Here is a 16,595-nt window from a genome sequence, read left to right as displayed (position 1 = left end):
AAGTCTTTAAACCATGATTTGAGGACTTCAGTAACGCAGCCAGAGTTTAGGGGTCTATTTCTGGAGTGGGTGAGGTTCTGTGGCCTTCAATGTGCAGGAGGTGAGACTAGATCAGGGGAGGGCAAACTATGGCCTGCGGGCCGGATCCGTCCTATCAGGGCTTTTAACTGGCCCACGGGATTGCCAGCCCCATGGCACGGCGTGGCGTGGCGGGGCTAAGGCAGACTCCCTGTCTGCCCTGGCCCCATGCCGCTCCCAGAAGCTGCTGGCACCATGTCCCTGCACCCCAACCCCCTGCCCTGAGCTCCCAACCCCCTTCCCTGAGCCCCCTGCTATGCCCTGCACCCCTCCTGCACCCCAAGCCCCTGCCCTGAGCCCCCTCCTACACCCCAACCCCCTGCCCTGAGCCCCGTAGCCCCCTGCATTGAGCCCCCTGCCACACCCCTCCTGCACCCCAACCCCCTGCCCTAAGCCCCCTCCTGCACACCGCACCCCCTCCTGTATCCCAACTCCCTGCCCTGAGCCCCCTGCTGCACCCCACTCTCCTCCTGAACCCCTGCTCTGAGCCCCCTCCTGCACCCCTCCTGCCCTCCAACCCCCTACCCTGAGGCCCTTTCTGCACACCTCACCCCCTCCCACACCCCGCATTCTCTCCCAGACCCCTGCCCTAGCCCTTCATTCATGGCCCTGCATACAATTTCCCCACCCAGATGTGACCTTTGGGCCAAAAAGTTTGCCCACCCCTGGACTAGATGATCACGATGGTCCCTTCTGACCTTAAACTTTATGAGCTGATCGTCCAGTTCCCTAGTAAGATTTGGTGATCTTTAGTAAATACCAACTAATACCACATCTTGTGTTTTATCAGTTAGGACACTAATCTATAAGCATTCAAGATAATGTTTTTTCAAGTTATCAGTGACTTGGAAATATGTACAACCATTTTTTACATAAAGTGCCACTCCCCTTTCCCTTTTGCCCACTCAGTCTTTCCTAAATAAGCTATAACCACTGATATTAACATTCAGTCATAATAGGCATGATTCATCCCACTGAGCAAACAGCTGTCATTTTGGAAATACATTTTCAAACATTTCTAAATAGCAGAATCCAAAACATTTCTATTACCAAATAAAGCCAAGTTTTGTACAGAATAAATGTTCCTACTGGCTTAGGACAGGTGACCTAAATCTAATAAAGCATATTGATAGGGAAAAAGAAAAGGAGGACTTGTGGCACCTTAGAGACTAACAAATTTATTTGAGCATGAGCTTTCGTGAGCTACAGCTCACTTCATAGGATGAAAGCTTATGCTCAAATAAATTTGTTAGTCTCCAAGGTGCCACAAGTCCTCCTTTTCTTTTTGCGGATACAGACTAACACTGCTGCTACTCTGAAACTTATTGTTAGGGAAAAGGAAAGGAGTACTTGTGGCACCTTAGAGATGCACCCGATGAAGCGAGCTGTAGCTCACGAAAGCTTATGCTCAAATAAATTGGTTAGTCTCTAAGGTGCCACAAGTCCTCCTTTTCTTTTTGCAAATACAGACTAACACAGCTGTTACTCTGAAACCTGTCATTGTTTGGGAAGTGTGTCATACTGTATGCCCTGCTTGTGACTTTAAAATATTACATTTATAGAGTATCTTTCATTCTGTTTTCATTAAGACATTTATTCATATTCAGTTTTATAAAAAACCCTTTTGTATAAAGCCTTAATTTTCACCCTGATTCTGACCTCACACTAGTTTTGCAAACATATAACTCAGCCAACTTCAGTGGTTATTCATGAATTACCCTTGTATTAGTGAAATAATCAGAATTAGAACCATTGTGTTTGCATTATTCACTCATATCCATTATGCATGGGTCATTCTAAATGCTCATAGACAACATTTATCTAGCCTTCTTTATAAGCATTAAAAACAATGGCAAATACCTTTGCTGCCTTCTAGTGTCCTTAAGGACCTTTAATCTTTCAATGTCCATCCAGAGCCACCAGTACCTTTCACCCAAAGTTCCTTTTATGAACTTCTTGAATCTTTCAAATTCATTTCTGTTGCCAATATCATAAGCTCTGTAACTGGTACACCAAGCAGCCCGACTGTCTGTGACATCACTTTCAGACCTTGAACTTGAACTCACTTCTTCAGTCTCCTGTTTTATGCAATGTGCTTTGGAGTCTAACTTGTTGGATGGAGAGACACTTTGGGAAGTAAGTGGCTCTGCAGCAGTAGCAGAAAGTTGATTATTTGATAACTCATGTATAAATACATTGGACAGTTTACTGACGTTCATATCAGTCTTGCTCTTAGCAGCCGGTTGTCCCATCAGTTTTGAGATTGATTCACTCACTATATACTGAATATAAGCTGATGTAAACTCTTCTAATGTTTGAAAAGCTGGCATTTCCGGTCTACCATCGAATTCCAGATTTTCTTTCTCCTCAGCACCATTCTCCCATTTCTGGTCTAGATATACTCTTAACATAGTATGGGAAGGAGTGTCAGCAATGGATACAGAAGTGTAAAGCTCTGTACTTTTGGATCTCCCACTAACATTGCTAGTTTTTGAAGTTCCTGTCCTCTGTAGGAGGGGGAGACTCCTTTGACTGTATTCCATAGCCAGGGAATCCACTCCTGCATTATATCAAAAGAGATCATTGAAAACTCTGTCAGATTCAGAACTGTTCTCCTGGCCGACAGAAACAAGTTTTCAAGTTACAAAAATTGGAACATATTTGCATTTTATTGTTGACAGCAATGGAAAGTGCCATATTGCCACAGTTGGGATCAGCAGATGAGCTTGAGCTGCAGCTACCTTGCTATAAACAGGAGGGGTCTTCTGCCATAATGTTCTCTGTGAGAGCCCCTTGAGTCTATGAAACTCACTCCCCACCTTGTTCCACTAGATCCATGCATTCTCAACCATCTGACCCCAGCACACCCCAAGGCAACCAACCTTGCCAGCAGGCAGCACCCCACCAACTGGCATCCCAACCCATAGGCACCTCTACCCCCAGAACACCTGTTAAATGTCTGGTCATACTGCTAGGCCCATCTTTTCTCCCATGCATGTGGCCAGGTGGTGGTTTGAGGTGGGAGGCGTTTTTTATTTAGGAGCAACAGGGAATAATAAATGGTAGCTGTTTATCTACCTATGACGGAATGGAAAGTGTATTACTTGTCATATTGGAAAATGGCAAGAGCTTATTGATTTTAATTGTTGTCAGGGTGCTCAAAGCATTGGACAGGCACCTGTCAATGGAATAACATCTTTTTATGTATGGAAAGAGTAAATATACAAATGAACATGTCTGGGACCTTGAATCCTAGGACCCTGTGATCATAAGATTGGCCACACTGGGTCAGACCAAAGGTCCATCCAGCCAGTATCCTGTCCTCTGACAGTGGCCAATGTCACGTGCCCCAGAGGGAATGAACACAATGGGTAATCATCAAGTGATCTGTCCCCTGTCGCCCATTCCCAGCTTCTGGCAAACAGACGCTAGGGACACCATCCCTGCCCATCCTGGCTAATAGCCATAGATAAATTATCCTCCATGAATTTATCTAATTCTTTTTTTAACCCTGTTATAGTCTTGGCCTTCACAACATCTTCTGGCAAAGGGTTCCACAGGTTGACTGTGCTTTGTGAGAATATATACTTCCTTTGTTTTAAATCTGCTGCCTATTAATTTCATTTGGTGACCCCAGTTCTTGTGTTATGAGAAGGAATAAACAACATTTCCTTATTTACTTTCTCCACCCCCGTCATGATTTTATAGACCTCTATAATATCTCCTCTTAGTCATCTCTTTTCCAAGTTGAAAAGTTCCAGTCTTAGTAATCTTTCCTCATATGGAAGCTGATCCATGCCCTTAATAATTTTTGTTGCCCTTTTCTGAACGTTTTCCAATTCCAATATATCTTTTTTGAGATGGGATGACCCCATCTGCATGCAGTATTCAAGATGTGGGCAAACCATGGATTTATATAGCGGCAATATGATATTTTCAGTCTTATTATTTTTCCCTTCTTAATGATTCCCAACATTCTGTTCGCTTTTTTGACTGCCGCTGCACATTGAGTAGATGTTTTCAGAGAACTATCCACAATGACTCCAAGATCTCTTTCTTGAGTGGGAACAGCTAATATATGTACAGTTGGGATTATGTTTTCTAATGTGTATTAGTTTGCATTAATCAACATTGAATTTCATCTGCCATTTTGTTGCCCAGTCACGCAGTTTTGTGAGATCTCTTTGTAGCTCTTCGCAGTCTGCTTTGAACTTCATTATCTTAAGTAGTTTTGTATCATCTGCAAATTTTGCTACCTCACTGTTTACCCCTTTTTCCAGATCATTTATGAATAGGTTGAAAAGAACTGGTCCCAGTACAGACCCCTGGGGACACCACTATTTACCTCTCTCCATTCTGAAAACTGACCATTTATTTCTGCTCTTTGTTTCCTATCTTTTAACCAGTTACTGATCCATGAGAGGACCTTCCCTCTTATCCCTTGACAGCTCACTTTGCCTAAGAGCCTTTGGTAAGGGACCTTGTCAAAGGCTTTCTGAAAAATCTAAGTACTCTATATCCACTGGGTCCCCCTTGTCCACATGCTTATTGACCCCCTCAAAGAATTATAGTAGATTGGTGAGGCATGATTTTCCTTTACAGAAACCATATTGACTCTTCCCCAACAAATTATATTCATCGATATGTGTGACAATTCTGTTCTTTACTATAGTTTCAACAAGTTTGCCCGGAACTGAAGTCAGGCTTATCAGCCTGTAATTGCCAGGATCACCTCTGGAGCCCTTTTTAAAAATTGGTGTCATATTAACTATCCTCCATTCATCTGGTACAGAAGCTTATTTAAATGATAGGTTACAAACCACAGTTAGTAGTTCTGCAATTTCACATTTGAGTTCCTACAGATGAAATCTTTAACCCAAAAAGGAATCAGTTCCGTTTACAAATGTTTCATTAATAATGTGTTTAGATAAATAACCAGCTCCCCCCTCTCTCCCCGTACCATTGAGGCAACTCATTTCTTTTTGCTCCACTCCCACTCATCCCCTTTAGCCATCCTCCCTTTGATTGACAGCTCAGTGTAGATGTGTCTCATGTTATTAAACTGGCCTCCAGCCTCCCCTGTTCTTATCTGCTGAGCAGGAAACCTGACACTTTTACTTGCCCAGATTCCTTCTGCATATCCCAGGCTTCTGGGCAATAGGACTTTTCCAGTCCAGGTGGTAGTTGGCACAAGTGACCATTTATCTATAAATATCGCTTACCTAGATTACTGCTGCTACTGTTGTATAAATCAGCTGTGTAAGACTGAGCAGAAAAATTACATGTGCCTTGAAAAGGAATGGAATCTAAATGAAAAGCAAGAAGAAACAGTCATAATTTTACCATGGCTATACAGCATCTTGGTTTCAATTTGTTTTTTTAAATTTGAGAGTTAACCGAATCCCATCCGTATTCCTGTAACCATTCAGCACAACAAGAGATATAAATGTCCATGTTTCAGTGCATAAGACATCCATTACTAATCAGAGTTTAGGATGGGCAAGTTATTCCATAATTTTCCATTATAGTATTTCTTGTTACTTCCTGTGAATTATGTAGTGGTGGGCAATGTCACGGGCAGAATACTGAACGGAATGGATCACTGGTCAGAACTAGTATAGAAATTCCTATGTTCCATACTCACACTATTCCACTTTTTAAAAATATTTTTAAATTTTAAAAATCCACTAATTTTCATAATACTGAATCTAATCTAATTTACTCTAATTCTTAATCTACATTGATGAAGGAATAATTTAAATATTATTTTATCACATAACAAATTAAAAATATCACAAGTGGCAAAAAACATCAAGCTAACCCATGGCCCTGATCCCCCAGTGGCATAAATTCCAAGCAGAGGTGTGTGCCAGGAATCCCGGTCTCCAGGAGAGCTAGTCTCTAGGCAGCCTCATCAGTACAGTTGGTCTGCAGCAAGCTGTCTGATTAGCCAAGCAACTGATTGCCCGCAGATACCGGCAGATTGGCTCTTAAGCCAGCAGCAGCTCACTTGCTTTTCAATGCTCATGCTCATCGCTGTGCCTGCTCCTGCTTTGAACCCGTCCTTGCCTGTCATCCTGCTTGCAGTTCCTGCCCTCTCGTTTGACCCTCAGCTCTGGCTCCTGACTATGGACTCCAGCTTGACCCTTGGCTCTGGTACCAAGTTTTTGCCTTCCAGTTTTACCCTTGGCTTTGGCTCCCAATGACTGACTACAGCTCTGACTCTGGCCACTAGGCTAGACTGCCCTCATCCTTGTTGGCTGACACTGCTATCTGACCATGTCCTGCACCGCATATTCCAAGGATGTTCCCATGAGATAACTATTTTGCAACCAAACCTCACCTGTGCCAATTCTCTGACTCTGCCCCAGTCTGTGGAGGTTAAGGAAGGGAAGTACTGTGCATGCAGAATGCCTTTTAGATTGAAGGAGCAGCAGATTTTGCATGACAAAGTAATAGCCAGATGCAGATGAAAAACAGAGCTCCACACTAGAAGACAAAGCTCTCAGGCAGGAGAGCTAATAGATCTATAGGGTGAAAACTCACTGATTACTAGGCAACTGAGGGGAGGGGCAAGGAGAAAGACTGTCCACATGGCTACTAGCAACCCACACTAAGGAGGAAGTGAATGTGGTGGAATACGGGGGTGCACTGCTTAGGGACTCACTGAAGTGTTGTGGTTAAAAGTTCTTTCAAATTTAGATTATGCTAAAACACTTTGTGGCTCACCCAACATTTGAAGCCATTATACTCTGAGCAGAAAAATATAACAGCAAAGTGGACCTCCTGCTGGTTCCCATTCCTATCCCAGTCCCAGCCCCATGCAATACAGATCCTGCAAGTGCTGTACAGTCTTGACCTGACTGCTTGCAGCTCTGCATAAACTAATGATTAAGTCATGACTTACATATTAGTGCAACCTGTGTACATTAATGATTAATGAATGAGTCAGCATATTTTACAAAGGTAGGTTTCCAGAGCAATAATGTCCTGAGGAGTTACCATACCACCCCATCCACGCTTTGGATCCACATGGCCCTGATGAGGCAATTCTCAAATGCAGCAGTTTCTGTGTTCTCACAGGACTGGGGAGAGACATAGTTCCGACACTTCCCCATGTGTTTGGACTTTTCTGATCCATTTTGCTTCCCTCTGCTCTGCATAGCAGATGAGAGATTATGGGCCATTTATAGTAAGCAGCATTTAATGTTGTGGAGTGAAGAAGAAATACACCTATTCTCTTCCCCATCCAAGTTCCTAGGTATTGTGTTGTAGGCCACAGAACAATGACAAGCAGATATAGCAGCATTACTCTAACTCCAGAATAGCTTTGATTTCAATCTTGTCATATTTGTTATCTAAGTAGCATAGCTGCACTATTACTACTTACCTGGACTGACACTGTGGTTGTATGCAACAGTTCTCTGAGGGCCTGTAGACCAATACCGTGTGCCTTGAATTTGAGTGGAAACTAAAGGATGAGTAACTGTATCTGTAGTTGTTGTTTGCTGACTTTTTTTGGCTAGTGTAAACCAATCCTTTGTCTGAGTAACTGTAGCCTATGAAAAGCAACATTAAACAAGTTCAACATAGCTTATACAATAATTCTGTTTGATCTATTTGTTGCAGGGCTTCTCAGAACAGAGACCATATTGTCTGTAGTTATTCTGTGCTCTCTCACCACGTAGGTTTTGTTATCATGGTGGTTTACAATGGATGTAGAAATATGGAGGGAAACCTGCCAGGATTAAAGCATGGCCCCTGAACTAAGGGGAGGCGTTTGAAACCAGGGCCAGGAGGACACATGGGGAGAGGTCTCTCCAGAGAGGCCACAGTGGTGTGAATCTGGAAGCTGGGAAGCCAGCCAGGAGTGAAACACAGCTGTATGGAAGGAGGGCTGCTTGTGGATATTCTATCCAAAGGGAGAATAAGTTGGAGCCCAGAATTCAGGGCTAGGCAGAAATCTGAAGGAAGAGACTCTCCAGAGAGGCCAGGGGCTGGAGTGGGAACAGCAGAGCTCCCCCTGCACTTAGAGGAAACTGAAAGAGTTGTGATAAATGGGCCTACAAATTTACCCTGAATGTGAACTTAACTGAAAAGTGAGTGAAAGTTTGTAAAATGTCATAATAACATATAACACCAAATGTTTATGGTAAAAGATGCCAGAGGGAGACAGACAGACTAAATTAGTACAAAGGGTCTTAGCCCAGTGTGCTTCTTCCAGCACAAAATTGCTGCCATTGCCTATACGTTGTGCGGATTTTACCTGGCCAAGTGAAACATAGAACTTTCTCATAATTAATTCCTCTTCACCCTCCTCAGGAAAAGGAGGTGTCAGCTCTCTTTTCATAATCCAGGGATAATATGTTGTATCTATAATGAAGTTAATACCAGTTTGGCTCCATTCTACCTGAGAAAGCAGTTTAGCTAACCTACAGTTAAATATATTAGGAGACAAATGAGTGGTTCAGTTAAAACATTCATCAAGACATTCATTTGATTTCTCTTTACAACTGACAGTAAGAAACATTAGCATTCTCAAAATAAATTCTAAAGGGGAACTTCCTATGCTACTTATCTTCTATTTTACCCCCGGACCATATTTACATATGTGAAGAATGACAGCCATTCTACGGTTCATAGAGCCAGAGAAGAATTCCTCCAAAAGCTAGGCATGGTATACATTAGGCTTGAGCCTGGAGTTTATATCTGAATCTAGCTCCAAATCCAAACTTCATCATAGATGTGGGGGCAGGGAGGAAATGGAGTGTTCAGATCTGGTGTTCTGGGTCAGATTCGGTCTCTTTTTTCCTCCCATCTGTGCTCACTTTGGCCCTGATTCAGGAAGGTCATTAAGCATGTGTTTAGTTTTAAATACTAACTTCAGTGGGAATTAAGCAAATGATTAGAGTTCATTTTATATAATTTTTATTTTGTTTAATGAAGAAAATGGTTCGACACAACAGAAAAGGCTTAGGCATGTCCATTTATTGCCTAAAGGGAAAATACAGCATTTCTCTAGGATTTGTTATCCATTGTACAATTTTCCCTCCAATGTAAGCACAGTCTTCAGTATATTGAATATTGCTACATTTACAGCAAACATTTTAAAATATTTTTATGCAGCACTCAGTGCCCAAAGAACTGGTCAATTTCTACAATAAAAAAGGGACTTGGTAAACCAGGCTACCAAGCAGCCACTCTTTCAGGGACTCACCAGCAAAGCTGTGATCATCCTGCATACTACAACCAACAGAACCCAGACATGAACTTTAGGGATCTGGAGGAAGGGCCTTCCCACAGCAGGTCCAAGGCTCTGGGACATCCTCTCAAAGGAGGTCAGGAAAAGTACAAGTACATCAGGTCATGCTGCAAGACTCACCATTTTGCCATAGCAATCCTCAAAGAACCTGGGCAGAGGAAAATCTAACTACATTCACAAAGGTAGAAACCAGTGATTAAAACAAAAAGGATAACAGAGAATTGGCTGTCCCTTCCACACAGATTCCACTACTTTTTATAATTCATTTATAAAATGAATCCGCTGGAGGGGAGGGATAGGATACAGAAGGACCTAGACAAATTGGAGGATTGGGCCAAAAGAAATCTGATGAGGTTCAATAAGGATAAGTGCAGGGTCCTGCACTTAGGACGGAAGAACCCAATGCACAGCTACAGACTAGGGACCGAATGGCTAGGCAGCAGTTCTGCGGAAAAGGACCTAGGGGTGACAGTGGACGAGAAGCTGGATATGAGTCAGCAGTGTGCCCTTGTTGCCAAGAAGGCCAATGGCATTTTGGGATGTATAAGTAGGGGCATAGCGAGCAGATCGAGGGACGTGATCGTCCCCCTCTATTCGACATTGGTGAGGCCTCATCTGGAGTACTGTGTCCAGTTTTGGGCCCCACACTTCAAGAAGGATGTGGATAAATTGGAGAGAGTCCAGCGAAGGGCAACAAAAATGATTAGGGGACTGGAACACATGAGTTATGAGGAGAGGCTGAGGGAGCTGGGATTGTTTAGCCTGCAGAAGAGAAGAATGAGGGGGGATTTGATAGCTGCTTTCAACTACCTGAAAGGGGGTTCCAAAGAGGATGGCTCTAGACTGTTCTCAATGGTAGCAGATGACAGAACGAGGAGTAATGGTCTCAAGTTGCAGTGGGGGAGGTTTAGATTGGATATTAGGAAAAACTTTTTCACTAAGAGGGTGGTGAAATACTGGAATGCGTTACCTAGGGAGGTGGTAGAATCTCCTTCCTTAGAGGTTTTTAAGGTCAGGCTTGACAAAGCCCTGGCTGGGATGATTTAACTGGGAATTGGTCCTGCTTCGAGCAGGGGGTTGGACTAGATGACCTTCTGGGGTCCCTTCCAACCCTGATATTCTATGATTTACAGTACCTAGATATGGCTAGATAGATTCACAGATTTGAAGGCCAGAACCAACCATTGTGATTATCGAGTCTGACCTCATGCATAACACAAGCAGGCATAGCAGCATTACCCTAATTCTAGAATAGCTTTTATTTCAGTCTTGTCATTTCATGGGCAAGGGAAATTAGAGTAAAGAGGAAGTGGAGAAAAGGCATCAGCCTCATTTTAATTTATCCAAATCACTGAAATTATGTGGATTACATGGGGCAAAAGATCTGAGAAAATGTTGTAAGAGTTATGTCAAGACAAACTAAATAGAGGAGATAAATTAACAAATGTAATACTTGATACGACATTAGAGGGGACGATACCTGTATTCAAAGTAACAATCACTTTTTAGAAAGGCTGGGAGTCTTTCTTGCTTAATCCACTGAATTCCCTGTTCTCGCTCAAGACACTATTAAAACAAAAAAAAAACAAATTATCTGTTAATGCTTCACTTCATCAGGTTTTATTTGCCACATAGTTAATTGATAAAAAGAAAAGGAGGACTTGTGGCACCTTAGAGACTAACCAATTTATTTGAGCTTAAGCTTTCGTGAGCTACAGCTACAGCTCACTTCATTGTATTTTCCACTGAATGCATCCGATGAAGTGAGCTGTAGCTCACGAAAGCTTATGCTCAAATAAATTGGTTAGTCTCTAAGGTGCCACAAGTACTTCTTTTCTTTTTGTGAATACAGACTAACACGGCTCCTACTCTGAAACCAGTTAATTGATAGGTTACCTTGTAGTAATTCTAGCAAAGTAAACAACTTTCCCCCTCAAACATAGTCTAACCAGACAAGTGAATTAATTTACATTCCTATAACAACTGGGGGTCTGATTCTGATCTTTCTTAAAACTGCATATATGGAAATGTAAGCCATTGCAAGTTCCCTGTTCAAAACTAGTGCAAGTGACAGAGGAATGCAAATCAGAGTACCAGCTGCCCACAAATCATCTGCAATGTGAAACAGGTAACTTTGGGGACGATACTTGTTTTAAAAATAACCACAGTTAGTGTTTTCATCAATATGTTGAGGGCTGAGGAAACTTTCAAGTGGTCTTAACAAGAGCGCTAAAGCAGGAGGACTGTGGATATTTAAAAAAAAACAACAGTTTTCACCTACACCCATATGGTGTATTGAGGACAGTGTTAGAATTGCAAGGTATCACTTTAAGTGTGTGTGAGGGGTAGGGGCTGGTTCCTGGTCCTGTTAGCAGGCTAAGGAGCTCTGTAACAAAGTATGCAATCCACATCAGTCTGGAAAGAGCCATCTTAAAGCAAAGTGGGATGAATTGTGCCTCTCTGCCTTAGGGAGCAGCCTGTAGGTTCTTGGGTGTTATAGTTTTGAATTCTAAGAAATAAAGTACTGTTACATTGCAATCTTCCAGCAAGAGTATCTATGTTTTTATCTAATTCTTCTGTGTGTATGCCATGAACATAATAAGCAGTTATATACTGACATCAATAAAAAGAAAAGGAGTACTTGTGGCACCTTAGAGACTAACAAATTTATTTGAGCATAAGCTTTCCTGAGGTTCAGCTCACTTGCTACTCTGAAACTGACATCAGTGGAATTATTGCTGATTTACACCAGCATAGGTGAGACGAGAAGCAGTCCCATAGTATCTCTCTATTGGCTAATAAGAAATAAGCCTAAAATCTGGCACCTTTGACAACTTTAGTTTAGCTTTTTCACTTCTCTCAAGTGTATTTCTCTGTTCCTAGATTTTATTTTAGTGACTTGATTGCTAGTGACATTGATGGCCTGGAAGAATGAAATCCTCAGCTTGTCCATAGGTATAACATAGGCAGTGTGGTAAACCCAGGACAAACAGCTACAAAAGGGAGGTAGTAATTAGTCCCAGGGGATTAAAAGGCCCCTCCCTATCCACTGAGGAGAGAGAACCAAGGAGCAATAAGGTTCAGCTGGAAAAGGGGTTGCTAGGGAACCAATTAGGTTCAGCTGACTCCAACTACTTGGGACCTTTTTAAACCCTCTCCTGGGTGGTAGGTGGGGGAGAGTGAGGGAGTAGGGAAGCTGTCAGTAGGCTGTTTACAGCAAGACACCAGACCTTCCCAGTAGGGAGGCTGTACTCACTCCCCAGAGGGGAAGTAAAACATGCACAAGGGACTGACTGAGGAGAGGAGTAGCAGGACCCTGTGCCACCTATAAGGATTCGCCTTGCCCCAAACCTGAGTCTCCAAGGCTAAAAAGGACTGAGGCAAACAAGGTATTTTGCCACAGCAGGGACAAAATTATGGCTATTTAGCACTTTGCTACATCAATTAATCAGTACTGGCTAGGTCCTGAATTATCTTTCTGTGATCTAATATTTCATAAGGGACAAGGGTTATTTCTGCTCCATAAATATCCCCAGGGGATTTAAAATATCTAAACTACTTTGAAATGTAGGTGGTTTCTTTTAAATAAAAGAAAATATATCAAAATGTGGAAGGCTTATGTTGGCTGTGGGTCATCTCCTTTGTGGAGATGAAGAATAATTATTCTCATCCCTACAGTGTATGCCTCTTTTTGGTAACTGATAAGGTTTTTGGAAATGCAAAAGGTTGTCTCTTTATTTTGGCCAATCTCTCTGGATGTAAGAAAAATATCTAACATTTAGGGTACCAGTTGAATCAAATCCTGGTGTTTTGAGTTATTTGTAACGTGTGTGGATAATATGCAAAATTATATTTATCGTCTGAAGGAAAGCGTTCTAAGAAAAAGTTCTACCCTTAATACAGTAGATTTTGTAACTACGGCCAGCTTTAGGCATTGCGGGACCCAATCCAGCATAGTTTTGAAGCATGTGTTTAATTTTAGGCATGTGGATGGTCTCATAGACTGCTCAGGTCTTATTTAAGTGCTTTGCTATGTGAAGAAAGATATGCAGAACCTCTACCAGTTTCCTTCTCTATTTGTCAATAGTTCTTCCCATTACTGCATATGCCTTTCCTTCATACGTTTCACCCCCAGTTGATTCTTGACTGACCTCAGATCAATTCATACATACCCCACATCTGTAATAAACCAACACATGTACCCTTTTCCTGTTTAAAAGTCCAAACAGGCTGAGAGAGAGACGAGGACTGAGAAAAAGAACACAAGATGTATTATCGCTGTTGGCAGGATACAACAGCTGTGGCTGATTTCTTTCACTTTGTGTAGCTGCTGTACTGATTTTTCGCATGCTGGTATGCCCCAGCAGCTTCTGAATTCATACCTGTCAGTCATAGGTACCACACGAAAGCTGAGGGGGCATACAAGTCACCCACCCAGGATGCCAGAAGGCAGAACAGAGGTGCAACATGACCCAAAAAAAAAAGTGTCAGGAATGCCCTGAAGAATATTTTTCTTTATAAAGGTCACAATATTTCCCTTATGTGAAAAATCCCCTGGAGGGTCAATTATTCTTAGAAACAATGCACCACTGTCCCCCTGTCCCAACCTATGTGAGAGGCATTAGTGGTGGTAAAAAAGAGGCAGGATATTCAGAGAAACACAGCAAAAACCCTGCTGATCTTAGGAAGGAACATATACCCTCTATGCAACACCACTGAAATCAATGTACTTGATTATTTCAAGGCTGAATTTGACCTAGAGCAGTGGTTCATAACCATTTTTGGTACCTTATCTGGACCTTGGATGTTGAACCTGCTTATACTGTGGTGACTATTACTTAGTGACTCAGATACCGTCACTTCTTGAATTTGCTCCTGTGGGTTACTTACGACTAAGTCAAGAACAGCTTCACTTCTCATGTGCTCTACAACTTGCTGTTCCAAGAAGCAGTCACTTACAATGTCAAATTGTTTCTCAAACTTTGTCCCATTGGACTTGTGTATACGTGGGCAGTTGAAGGCCATCAATACTATACTTTTGTTAGATTTTGCTGCCTCTTTGACCTCTCTCAACATTGTGCATTAATTTTGTTTTCTTATCTGGAGGCTGATATAGTGCTACTGCCCCATCTCTTCAGCCTATTCTCTTTCCTGTTTAGTTTGCCACCAAATATTGCAGTACTGCATAGATTTTTCTTATTCTGTTGTGAGCCAGAATCTCTGCTTCACCAAGCTTATGCTCAGCAAAACAGAGAGGCAGCCAGTTAGAGCTCTCTGATTCTGTAACTGGCCTCCAGCCCTGGCATAAGATAGAGCAGCCTCATTCCTAATTTTGACAAGGCATTAGAACTAGGGCTGTCAAGCGATTAAAAAAATTAATAGCGCAATTTAAAAAATTAATGGCGATTAATCACACTGTTAAACAATAATAGAATACCATTTATTTAAATAGTTTTGGATCTTTTCTACATTTTCAAATATATTGATTTCAATTACAACACAGAATGCAAAGTGTGCAGTGCTCACTTTATATTTTTGATTACAAATATTTACACTGTAAAAAACAAAAGAAATAGCATATTTCAATTCACCTAATAAAAGTACTGTAGTGCAATCTCTTTATAATGAAAGTTGAACTTACAAGTGTAGAATTATGTACAAAAAATAACTGCATTTGAAAATAAAACAATGAAGAACTTTAGAACCTACAAGTCCACTCAGTCCTACTTCAGCCAGTCGCTCAGAGAAACAAGTTTAGTTACAATTTGCTGGACAAAATGCTGCCCATGTCTTTTTTGCAATGTAATCTGAAAGTGAAAACAGGCATTTGCATGGCACTGGTGTAGCCGGTGTCACAAGATATTTACGTGCCAGATGCACTATAAAGATTCATATGTCCCTTCATGCTTCAACCACCATTCCACAAGACATGTGTCCATGTTCATGATGGGTTCTGCTTGATAATGATCCAAAGCAAAGTGGACCGACGCATGTTCATTTTCATCATCTGAGTCAGATGCCACCAGCAGAAGGTTGATTTTCTTTTTTGGTGTTTCGGATTCTGTAGTTTCCGCATCAGAGTGTTGCTTCTATTAAGACATCTGAAAGCATGCTCCACACCTCGTCCCTCTAAGATTTTGGAAGGCACTTCAGATTGTTAAACCTTGGGTTGAGTGCTGTAGCTATCCTTAGAAATCTCACATCGGTACCTAATTTGCGTTTTGTCAAATGTGCTGTGAAAGTGTTCTTAAAACAGACATGTGCTAGGTCATCATCCGAGACTGCTATAACATGAAATATATGGCAGAATGCGGGTGAAACAGAACCGGAGACATACAGGTCTCCCCCAAGCAGTTCAATCACAAATTTAATTAACGCATTATTTTTTTAACGAGCCTCATCAGCATGGAAGCATGTCCTTTGGAATGGTGGCCAAAGCATGAAGAGGCATATGAATGTTTAGCATATCTGACATGTAAATACCTTGCAAGGCCGGATACAAAAGTGCCATGCGAACGCCTGTTCTCACTTTCAGGTGACACTGTAAATAAGAAGCAGTCAGTGGTGTCTCCCGTAAATGTAAACAAACTTGTTTGTCTTATCAATTGGCTGAACAAGAAGTAGGACTGAGTGGATTTGTAGGCTCTAAAGTTTTACATTGGTTTTTTTTTTTAGTACAGTTATGTAACAAAAAAATCTACATTTCTAAGTTGCACTTTCACGATAAAGAGATTGCACTATAGTACTTGTATGAGGTGAATTGAAAAATACTATTTCTTTTATCATTTTTACAGTGCAGATATTTGTAATAAATAAGTGAGCACTGTACATTTTGTATTCTGTGTTGTATTAAAAACCAATATATTTGAAAATGTAGAAAAATATCCACAAATATTTAATACATTTCAATTGGTATTCTATTGTTTAACAGTGTGATTAATCACAATTAATTTTTTTAATTGCAGTTAATTTTTTTGCATTAATCACTTGAGTTAACTGCAATTAAATCGACAGCCCTAATTAGAATAGCCTTGAATGAAAGAAACTAGAGTCACATAATTTACTCCAGTACAATATAAGCAACAATGGGAATAAACCAAGTTTCCCAGTATACTGAATGTTATTTTCTTTCTATCCTCTTTGGCAGTATAGCTGCATCTGTACTAGGAATGCCTTGTCAGTAGAGTACTGACAAGTACTGTTGGGGATTGGTCCTGCTTTGAGCAGGGGGTTGGACTAGATGACCTCCTGAGGT

At 41.5% G+C, this 16,595-nt stretch overlaps 1 protein-coding gene across 5 annotated transcripts in view; it reads right to left on the bottom strand.

Annotated features, from left to right (window-relative positions):
• The window catches only part of RGS22 (regulator of G protein signaling 22), a 97,182-nt gene that overhangs the window by 60,449 nt on the left and 20,138 nt on the right, over positions 1 to 16,595 (bottom strand). For 4 of the 5 annotated variants that reach the window (XM_073330454.1, XM_073330456.1, XM_073330455.1 and 1 more), the window contains exons 4-8: positions 10,821 to 10,906; positions 8,345 to 8,510; positions 7,469 to 7,637; positions 5,301 to 5,384; positions 1,939 to 2,638 (exon numbers count right to left, since the gene is read on the bottom strand). In XM_073330454.1, the coding sequence (XP_073186555.1) occupies positions 1,939 to 2,638; positions 5,301 to 5,384; positions 7,469 to 7,637; positions 8,345 to 8,510; positions 10,821 to 10,906 (1,205 nt within the window). Of the gene's footprint in view, positions 1 to 1,938; positions 2,639 to 5,300; positions 5,385 to 7,468; positions 7,638 to 8,344; positions 8,511 to 10,820; positions 10,908 to 16,595 lie in introns of those variants that run through there. The other variant, XM_073330458.1, reaches the window with a different exon arrangement.

This window comes from Lepidochelys kempii, chromosome 2, assembly GCF_965140265.1.
Source record: "Lepidochelys kempii isolate rLepKem1 chromosome 2, rLepKem1.hap2, whole genome shotgun sequence".
In the NCBI taxonomy this organism is placed as follows: Eukaryota; Metazoa; Chordata; order Testudines; family Cheloniidae; genus Lepidochelys; species Lepidochelys kempii.
Note: the sequence above shows the minus strand (reverse complement) of the source record. Positions and strands in the feature narration are given on the sequence as shown.